This window comes from Pelodiscus sinensis, chromosome 15, assembly GCF_049634645.1.
Source record: "Pelodiscus sinensis isolate JC-2024 chromosome 15, ASM4963464v1, whole genome shotgun sequence".
NCBI classification, from domain to species: domain Eukaryota; kingdom Metazoa; phylum Chordata; order Testudines; family Trionychidae; genus Pelodiscus; species Pelodiscus sinensis.
The window spans coordinates 41998532-42009163 of record NC_134725.1 but is presented as its reverse complement, the minus strand read 5'-3'; the positions used below and the strand labels follow the sequence as shown (position 1 = coordinate 42009163).

Sequence of the window (10632 nt, the reverse complement as noted above, 5' to 3'; positions counted from 1 at the left end):
TGGCTATAACGAGAGTCCAGGTGGTGACATTTGTATGATGTGCAAGACAGACACAAATAAAGGTAAAGGTGGTAAAGCAGAATTTGCTCCTGAGGGAATTCTGCACCCAAAAAATAAAAATTCTGTGCATATTATTTAAAAATTCTGCAATTTTTTGTCAATAAATAAATGCAGAGACTCCAGTACAGTGCTGGGGAGCATAGGCCACTGGCTGCACAGAGGTGGGAAATCACCCTGCAGCCCCTCTTTTGCTTCACCTGGGCCATGGACTTGGCAGTGAGGCTGCAGGGAACCATGGCCTAGTGCCAGAGATGGACACACTCCAGGATGCTGCGCTGCCACATCATGTGTGAGCAGGCAGGCTCAGCTTAGCAGGATGCAAGTGTGGAGGGGCTCATTGTGGGGGGGATTGAGGGTGGGGTGATAGGGTTTGAGAGCTGGTAACACTAGGGAAAGTCTAGGTGTGTGGGGGATCTGGATGCACAGTGGTTTATTGGGAGTGTTCTGGCTGCAGGAACGATGGGACACTATAGGGGAGGCCAGGTGTAGGCAGTTGCAACTCAGTGGAGAGTGAGTGTCAGGGAATGGGGCTCAGATCGGGTGTATGGGTCCTGGCGGAGGCCAAGTGCTGGGGGCTTTGTGGGATCTGGGGGGGTTGAGTGAAGAAAGGTTCAGAGAGGGTGAGAGTCCATCTGCAGGGGGGTTGATCTGTGTGGGGGGTCTGGATGCAGGGGTCTTGGTGGAGAGGGTCATGGCAGACAGGAGAGCTGCTTACCATACAGTGACCCCTTACCTTACCTCCTGTGGCCGAGGAGTGATCGGGGTAGGAAGTGGGGCAGGTGTGTGGTGCTTCCTGGAGCCAAGGGAGGTGGGTGTGACCCTAGGTGATTCATCCTTCCTTGCCTCCAGCTGAGCCTGGACTAGCATTTACTCCTAGTGCTGTACAGGAGCACCCCAGCCCTGTGCCCCTACCCTTCCGGCCTGCAGTGGTTCTGGGCTGCTGAAATGCCACACCTCCACTGCAGAGGGGCACACGACTGCTTTTGAGGCTTCCCTTTGCTTCTCTTCAGAAAGTCTTTTCTTCTCCCCCAGGGAAGCAAAGAAATCCATCTGGGGCATGAACTATATGCCCTTGCAGCGGTGCCGAATTCCCCCACCAGTAAGCACTGTATGGTAATTCCTGTTTTGCTGAAAAGAAATCATAAGTGATGGACTGAATTAAATGAGGGGTTCATAAATTATGGGTTGCAAACCTTTGAGAGTCCCAAGATTGGTTACGTGAAAGGGGTAGCAAGTTACTTGCTTCCACCCCAAAACATGCTTCACCTCCAGAATTGATAATAGTGTTAAATATTTTAAGTGTTATCAATTCATAAGAGGTGTCATACCCTGAGGCTTGCTGTGTAGTCGAGATCACCAGTACAAATGTTTGAAAAGGACTGGATTAAAAAGAGGCAGGAAGTCTATATCATATCCAGGATCTAGTATGGATACAGCAAGAAACATCATTAATATTTATAATTAAATTAATGCTACTGTGTGCTTATGGGAAACTAATTTCCCAGCTACAGATTAGCGTACAACTGCTAATAATAGTGGTTGGCCAGCACGCTGAATGTGCAGTCCCCAGAAAATTCCTAGAGGGGATCCTCAAGGAATTCATTTTGAAGCACATGGAAGAGAGGAAAGAGATCAGGAAAAGTCAACATGGATTCACAAAGGGCAAGTCATGCCTGACCAATCTGATTAGCTTCTATGACGAGGTAACTGGCTTGGTAGACATGGGAAAGTCAGTGGATGTGATATACCTTGACTTTAGCAAAACTTTTGATACCGTCTCCCACAATATTCTTGCCAGCAAGTTAAGGAAGTATGGATTGGATAAATGGACTGTAAGGTGGATAGAAAGCCGGCTAGATTGTCAGGCCCAACAGGTAGCAACCAACGGCTCGATGTCTGGTTGGTATCAAGAGAAGTGTCCCAAGGATAGGTTGAGGGGCCTTATTGTTCAACATCTTTGATAATGACGTGGATGAGGGGATGGATAGCACCTTTGGCAAGTTTGCACATGACACTATGCTAGAAGGAGAGGTAGGTACTTTGGAGGGCGGCGACAGGGTCCAGACTAACCAAGACAAATTAGAGGATTGGGCCAAAAGAAATCTGATGAGGTCCAACAAGGACAAGTGCAGAGTCCTGCCTTTGGGACGGAAGAATCCCAAGCATTGTTACAGGCTGGGGACTGACTGGCTAAGTAGCAGTTTGACAGAAAAAGAGCTGGGGATTCCAGTGGATGAGAAGCTGGAGATGAGTCAACAGGGCACCCTTGTAGCCAAGAAGGCCGATGGCATATTGGGGTGCATTAGGAGGAGCATTGCCAGCAAATCTAGGGAAGTGATCATTCCTCCCATGTGGAGTATTGTGTCCAGTTCTGGGCCCCCCACTACAGAAAGGGTGTGGACACATTGGAGAGGATCCAGAGGAGGACAACCAAATTGATGAGGGAGCTGGAACACATGACCTACAAGGAAAGGTTGAGGGATTTGGGCTTGTTTAGTCTGCAGAAGAGAAGAGTGAGGGGGGATTTGATAGCAGCCTTCAACTTCCGGAAGGGAGGTTCCAAAGAGGATGGAGAGAGGCTGTTCTCAGTAGTGACAGATGGCAGAACAAGGAGCAATGGTCTCAAGTTGTGGTGGGAGAGGTCCAGGTTGGATATTAGGAAAAACTATTTCACTAGGAGGGTGGTGAAGCACTGGGATGGGTTCCCTAGGGAGGTGATGGAATCTCCATCCCTAGAGGTTTTTAAGTCTCGGCTTGACAAAGCCCTGGCTGGAATGATTGAGTTGGGATTGGTTCTGCCTTGGGCAGGGTGCTGGACTTGACTCCTGAGGTCTCTTCCAGCTCTGTGAGTCTATGATAGTTGGCAGATTTCCTTACCAAAGAGCAAGCAACAAGTGCCCGTGTCATTTGAGATTTAGTATTAGTAAGCAGTAAGAACATCTTCAATGAACTTGTTATAGAGGACAACCTTGATTCCTGTGATCTTGAGTTAATTCAATTTAACCTAACTACAGCTAAATCAACTAAACAAAAATAAGTCTGCAACTAGGGTCCTTTTGTTCAAAAGGGAAAATTCTAATAATTTTCAGGAATTAGTTAAGGAAGTGGACTGGCCTAAAGACCTCAAGAATCTGAATGTGGAAGAGATTTGGAACTTCTTTAAACCCACGTTCCAGAAATTATCTAGAGCCTAAACAACCAGGAGTCCTGTGGCACCTTAAAGACTAACACATTTATTTGGGCACAAGCTTTTGTGGGCTGGACCTAAGGCTACCCCTCAAACTTGTCACCATGTAAGGCTACCCCTTTGAAACTTATCTTGAGCCTGCATCCCAAGCAAAGGGGGATAGAGGACTCTCATAAGTAAGCACTGCAGATCGAACAAGCTGAATAAGCATCAGGAGCAGGTCGTTATGAAAAATCAGAGAGCAAATGATTAATGGTTCTGCAAGAAAAGTTACTAACTTTTGAGGTCAGAAAGCACAGGGATAAAGTGAGAACTTCCAGGTAGAGCTCAGAGCAGTTCTTTTTTGCAAAAGAAATTAAAACCAACAGAACAAGGTTCTTTAGCCATATAAATAAAAAGAAAAAAAAGTAATCAGACCACAAAGTACTGGGGGCATGGTGGAGATTATGAAAATTGAGGCATGGCTCAATATTTGACCAAATGCTTTGCCTCATTTTTTGAAGAGCTAGGCCAATAGGTCAGTGACAGCATGGTTAATGGGAACAGAGCTACAACAGCAGAAACTGGCTTCCAACTCAGATGCAGAACACTCACTTCAGCTTTTATTTTTAGTTTTGGAATTACTGCAGTTTTCAGTATACAGGCAGTCCCCGGGTTACGTACAAGATAGGGACTGTAGGTTTGTTCTTAAGTTGAATTTGTATGTAAGTCGGAACTGGTACATATTGTAGGGGAAACTCTAGCCAAACATTTCTCCAGAGCTCAGTTTTATTCTCCCACACCTCACTTCCCTCAGTCCTTTATTCTCAAGCTGAGGTGTCTGCTGAGAAAAGCCACTCCACGTCTCCCTGGTCTGCTGGGGGGGGGGGGGGGGGGCCTAGCTTCGCGTCTCCCTGGTCTGCTGGGGGGAAAAGCAGCTAGTGCGGGGTTGCCTCACCCCATTTGTAAGTAGGGATCCGATGTAAGTTGGATCCATGTAACCCGGGGACTGCCTGTACTGTTCTATTATAAGCTGGCTTTATAACTGTATGTGCCAGAGCTAAAACTATCTACTGTAGCATACACAAAAATATGCCAGGCACTGAGAGTAAAGGTAGAGTGACTGTTCTTGCTTCAAAGGGCTTATTTATAAATCTAATGCCAACCAAGGCACATGAATAGGTGCACCAAACAGTGATTGAGGGTTAGATGGAGGAAAGTTGAAAAGACTGCTTTTATTTTACCTAGTCATATCCACATCCCAGTGATCCAATTAAAATAGTTGTTATTCACTTACAATAATTCATAGGTGTTATAATTGGGTTAGGGTTCGGGCTACTCATATGAAAAGTGAGTCTAAAAAAGCATTTTTGTTAGGAGCGTTTTGTGGAGGATAGAGAGTTTGGAAAGAGGCATTTACACTCCCTTCTACTGAGAAACATGCTTCTAGGAGTAATACTCCAAACCAATCTCCATATGGGTCAAGTAGAACTTTTCAAAAAAGGCCTGTGCAAACTTAGTTTATTTTAAAGTATTTCACTTGCAGGCTCTAGGATTGTCTTTAGAGGTACAATGCTGAACTAGCTTGACAAAACACCAGAACAACTTTCAAAACATACTTGATAAAACTGTATTTTGCTTTTTGTTTTGTTTTTTTAAACAGACTTTTGTACACTTTGTTACAAAACTGTAGAGAACTATGACGTGCTTTAAATCATTTTTGGTCGGCAAATATTGTAAAATCTTTGTGTGCAATTATCATGTATTTACATGGCCTCATGTTAGTGATTTTCAATGATTATTCCAATAAGGTCACACACTCTCAACATAAGACATGGCTTAAGATAAATATATTAGTAAATAAATATTCTGAGAACATTTTTCCATAAATGAAATGTGCTGCTATACATATACAGAATATACACAAATTGTTTCCTAGCCTTTAAAACAGTAAAAAATGGTAATGGAGAAAGAGCCCTTTGACTATATTATTACAAATCTTTACAGTAAAGTTTATACAAAACCATTTTAAGTGCTACAGAATAAATTTTAATTAAACATTTTAAATAGTGCCTCCTGAGCCCAACACATGAACAACATTTGATATAAGCAATAGAAAGGCATTTTTGTTTTAAAACAGTATCACAGCTAAGCAGCCTGTGTGTAATTGCAGACACATTTGCCCCTGTGGGCTTTCAGCAGGAAAAATGAGCAAATGCAGGCCGTAACAAGATAAAAAATGGGAGTGGCTGAGAACATGTCTCTACAAAATGGCTTGCAAGAGGACATGTCATAACTGGTTGGCATTTCCAGGTCTTTTGAGAGAGACCATGTGAATGGGAATACATAAACCAAGACATTCATCATCCACTTTGCACTGTACCTCAGTCTGCTACTTACAATGTGCGAAGTATCAATGGCCAAGATGTGGTGCTTCTCAGGACACCCAAGATGTGCATCTACCATATCCTGACCACACCTCTTCTAGTGCATTTCTTGGGGGGAGGGGAGGAAAGGGGAGGAGGAAGGTGAGTGAATTCAAAGTGGAAAATTTGATAAAAACTCATATCTTCATTTCCACAAACACGCCATAAGCCACTGGTACTCAGAGAAGCTATTGCTTGGTTTCTGCATCTTTGTACATACACGTATGTGTAGTAATGGTTTTTCATTTTATAGCACAGCTCCTGTGAAGATTCACCCAGTCTTTGAAAAGCTACACTGAAGGTCACTCATTTAGAGACCACGGGGGGGGGGGGCGGGGGGTTCCCTTACACATATTTATCCTTTCTAGTGTTCTTTGGGACCCCATAGAGTATTGGAAGCGAAATGCAAAATTCCAAATTATTTTTAATTATTTAAGCTCTGGTTCTTTTTTCATTCATCTAGGACATCCAGCAAGACTGATTAGAATCTTTTTCCTGGCTCTCATGATTAGTCTAATTCTGGTCCCACAGAGGGCAATAGTTCAGTAAAAATAAACTTCACATTTTTATTTTCCATGCAATGAAAACATTTCTAACCAGACTGTACAAGACCTACATTGTGGGTCCCTTTAAGAGCATCCACACTGTGTGAGGACACCAACAGACAGGAAGATGCATTCCGTGTCCTTGGGTCATGGCACGACAGCTATGGCTCTTTATTTAGAAGCCACAGTTCCACAGGAAAGAACTGATATACATTTTCTCATGGGAACAAAACTCCCCCACTGTGCTCTTTGGACTCAAGGCATGAAGAAAGCCAAGACTGGATGGGTCCAAGACACTTGTAAGCTGGTGTGGTCTATGGCAGCTATGTCAAAGTCTCTTTTCTGATAGAGACAAGGGCTAAAGCAAGTTTGCTCCAGGCACTATCCCCCACACATGTATGGTGTGCTGGTTGATGGAAAGCCCTAAGCCAATTACCCACATGCGTCTCCAAGGAATCAACCCAGTTACCCCCATGCAAGCATTTCCCCAACTGACCAAAACAAGACACTATGCAAGCAACATGTCACTGCAGGTGCTCGTTTCTCTTGCTGTGGTGCTGCCTCTCACCTGGGCTTGCAAACCCCTGAGGAACTGCAGTAGGAAGGCTGGAAGTTCCTGTGGGAAGCTGCTATCCTCCCCTCAGCCTTTCTATATCACTTATTCCCTATTGCTCCTCAGGCCAGAAGGTACAAGATGTCCTAGAATTCCACATGGGCTCCCATGGACACACCAGCAGGAAAGCAGGCCTTGTCTGCAGATCTCTAGAAGTGTGAGAAATGGGCAAACCTGCATCTGTGTCCCAACCTTCCACCTATCCAGTCAAGAATCCGAAGCCTGCTTCCTACTGAGCTTTGCCAAACAGAAGGACAGGGCAGCATGCAAGGGCTGCTTCCACATTTGTATCCACTTCGACTAATTCTGACTCAGGGTGCTGACTTGTTTTCTAAGGCAGGTATAGCCCAGAGCTCAAAGGCTTTCTCTCGCTTCAGGAGAGATCGGCATCTCTATGTTCTGTGGCTTGTGTAATGCAGCAGTGTTACCTGCCAGCAAGAACTGGCAACATGGTTTTTAAAAAATAGACATTTAAAGAATCGTATTGTCACTAGTACAGAAGTGGCCCTAGAGCAGGGCTGGCCAACCCATGGCTCTTCCCCCCTTAAACTGTGGCTTGCAAAGTCACCTCTGCACCCCTAAAAACTGGCTGCCTGATCCCCAGTTCCCTGGGCTCACTGTCTGGCACGGTGAAGCAAAATGATGCCGAGAAAATGGCGCCGGCCGATGTGAGTCTGATGTGGCAAAAAGTCACCCAGAATTTTGTTTAAAGGGGCAGTGTCCTTTTCCCCCTGCCCCCCAACCAAACGCAGCTGGGATTTTCCCAACTATTGTGGCTGTTTGCCTTTAATGGGTTGGCCATCCCTGCCCTAGAGCTCAGAGCTGCTCCTTATGGACTGAAGGAGGCATGAAGCTGGCAAAGAATGGAGGGGAAGATCCATTCAGCTGGACTGAATGGATGTAGGGGCTTCTCTACATTACCACTTTTGTGTGTTTGTCAAAGCTACTAAAGTCTGAAAGAAAGTTCAGCAAAATTTGAAGTCTTCATGAAAAGCTCCCCAGTCTTGTGAGATCTAGTTGCCCATTTGGCTGCTTTCCAGCGGGTAAGATCCAGACCCTGAAGGGATAAAAAAAACAATGTTTAGACCTAATTCAGGCACATCCAAGAAAGAGGCCTGGGGAGGAGTCTCCCCCCACGCTTGCTGCAAGTAAAGGAGAAGGAGAAGCCCAAGTGATGATTCTCCCTCTGCCACTAATTGCTCTGTGACCAGCCCAGACTCACTGCTGAGCAGCATTCCATGCAAGCTGAGCACTTGGGCAGCCACCCAGCAGAGATTCAGGTGCTGCCTTGCTGACTAGCACAGTGCCCACAGCTGCACACAGCAGACAGCGTGTGTTTCTAGTGGTGGTGCACATCTGCATATTCCTCAGTGCACATAACAAAATTTATTCTGCCCAAGGATGGAAAAACTTAGAGGGAACCTTGTTTCTGAGGCATCGCAGAGGCCTGCATCTCCCTCCCCTTCCATGCTTCTCCTCCAAGGCTATGCCAGACTTTCCAGCATTCCTTTTCATCCTCCTTGGCGGCACCAGTCTCCTCACCTACCCTACACATGGCACTTCAGACTTTTCTGCTCTGGCTAGTTTCCTGAGTCTCCCATAGCTTCTAAAGACATGGACGTGGTGGGATCCGTAGTGTATATTAGGTACCAGCAGCCACTTGTGTTTTCACCCCCGGTGTCTAAGCCACCCTGAACATGGCTAGATGGCCCATTAACACCCCCACCCATGGAAGGAGCAAAGGGGGCCCTTCTCTGAGGAGAGGCTAATGTAGGCAGTTTTTGTAAAAAGGTAGATGACAACCTGGAGCAGCCCCCACTCTGCATGGCATGAGCTGTAAGGGTTGTGTGCAGCCCATCTCTGGGAACATGCATGCAGCTGGCACATGCTCTGAGATGAGAAAAGACAAGACTGACTCTTACCTGCAGCCCTTGCGGTTGCTGCTGCCACCTGGGAGCGCGGGGCAGGGCTGTGAAAGAGCATCCTTGTGCCTTCCTTCCGAGAGCAGCTCTGGTGTAGGAAGGACACTGCTCGGCAGCAGGCCTCCCGCTCCCCCTGTAGCTCTTCCAGGCCTTGGCAGGGTAGATGAGCATCCATGTCCAGCGCCCTGTCCCAGGAGCTACAGCCACCAGGGGTCCCTTGGCGCTCTGGCGGCAGAACTAGTGTGCAGTCTCTGTCCTCAGGAATGATGGGGATGCGCTGACCCGTGTCATGCACCCCATGATAGCAGCTTGGCAAGGCCTCCTCAGGAAGTGCGTACTGTACACTGACGGCATAGTCCTCTGAGTAGCAGCCATCACCTCCACTGCTCCCCACACCACCACAAGCAACCTGCTTCTCTTCATAGAAGCAGCAGGGCAAGCCCTCATATTTCACCCCATCTGTCCTATGCAAGCGGTCTGAGCTAACACTGTACAGGCCTGGGGAGCTACCCAGCTGCTGCTCTGTGCTCGGGCCACACCCGCCCCAAAGCGGGGAGCCCAAGAAGAGAGCGCCACAGTCTGTTGTCCCACTCCTGGGCTCCAGAGCAGCATGCTGGAGCTCAAAGCAGCAAGCACATGCTTGCTCCATCAGAGGCCCTGCAGCTTCTGGACCTTTCCAGTTCCTTTTAACATCCAAGGCAGCCCTGGGAGTCCCCTCAAGGCCTCTCTCTGAGGTAGTGCCATTTGAATCCCTGTGATCCAGGGAGGAGCTGCTGCTGTAGTTCATCTCCATGCTGCAGGTAGAAAGTTGATCCCCTGAGGAAGAAGCTGGCACAGGCCGACAGTCAGCACCCACCAGGGCATGCCCATGTGCCAGAGGCTCGTCCTGCTGGGGGCCCTCCAGGAGCAGAATCGCCCTTGGGCTTGTGCCACCAGCATCACCCCCACAGCAGGGGCTCTTGCTGCGGTAAATATAAGGGTCATAGTCACTGCTGAGAGAACTACGGAAGGTGGAGCAGCTCCCATAGACCCCCTGGTTGCTGACCTCTGTACAGTCAACCATGGAATCACTGGAGGAGCAGTGGCACTGCCCAGAACTGCTGCTGCTACTGTCACTGCCTGGGCAGTCAGCCAAGTAACCACTGCACACAGAGCGGTGACCATGATAGCAGCCGAAGCTGGAGGTGCTGCCACTCTCGGCGTGGGAGGAGGGCACAACATGCACCACAGGAGGGAAGAGCAGGCCGCCAGCAGGCTGGAAGGCACGGGAAGGACCCTTGGAGGCGATGCCAGCCGGAGGCTGTCCATCTTGCTCTGGGTAGCTAAGGCCTTGGAAGTAGTAATGCTGGTACATGGTCTCATACTGAGAAAAACAAGCTGCTTTGGAGAAGTGTCGTCCATTGAATTTGGCCCTTCGGAAGGCCTGAGCTGGAGAGCATGCTCTGTGCTCCAGGCCACAGCGATGAGTGTTCAAGGCATGATCCAAGTGAACAGGCTGGTAGCTTTGTATGTAAGCAGGGGACTGCACCGGGTACAGGCTCTGCTCACCATGCCGGTCCACTGTCAGCACCGTGATGGGATTTCCATGGGGGTCCATGCTAGTCTGGGTGGGATACGCAGTTATCTGGTTGGTCCTGTGCACTCGGCCAGGATAATGAACTGGCAGAATCACCCTCTGCTGCGGGCTGTGCACTGGGTTGGTGGATTCCAAACATACTGGGCCTGGGTTTCCCTTCTTTTGTTCTGGATGGAGAGAAAAGAAAACCATGTCCTGGAGGTGCAGCCACTCTGCTGAGGGTTTCAGTCAGCTGCAGTCTGCAGCAGAGACGTGACACACCTCCACACACCTGCCCAGAAGTTCTTCATAACCCCTGAATCTATTGGTCAAGGGGGAAAGTGC

At 47.8% G+C, this 10632-nt stretch overlaps 1 protein-coding gene across 1 annotated transcript in view; it reads right to left on the bottom strand.

Annotated features, from left to right (window-relative positions):
• Nucleotides 1-4840: 4840 nt before the first annotated feature.
• Nucleotides 4841-10632, bottom strand: part of ZNRF3 (zinc and ring finger 3) — a 224369-nt gene continuing 218577 nt past the window's right edge. The window contains exons 8-9 of the mRNA XM_075898926.1: nt 8733-10475; nt 4841-7867 (exon numbers count right to left, since the gene is read on the bottom strand). Of these exons, the coding sequence (XP_075755041.1) occupies nt 7824-7867; nt 8733-10475 (1787 nt within the window). The 3' untranslated portion in view covers nt 4841-7823. The remainder of the gene's footprint in view (nt 7868-8732; nt 10476-10632) is intronic.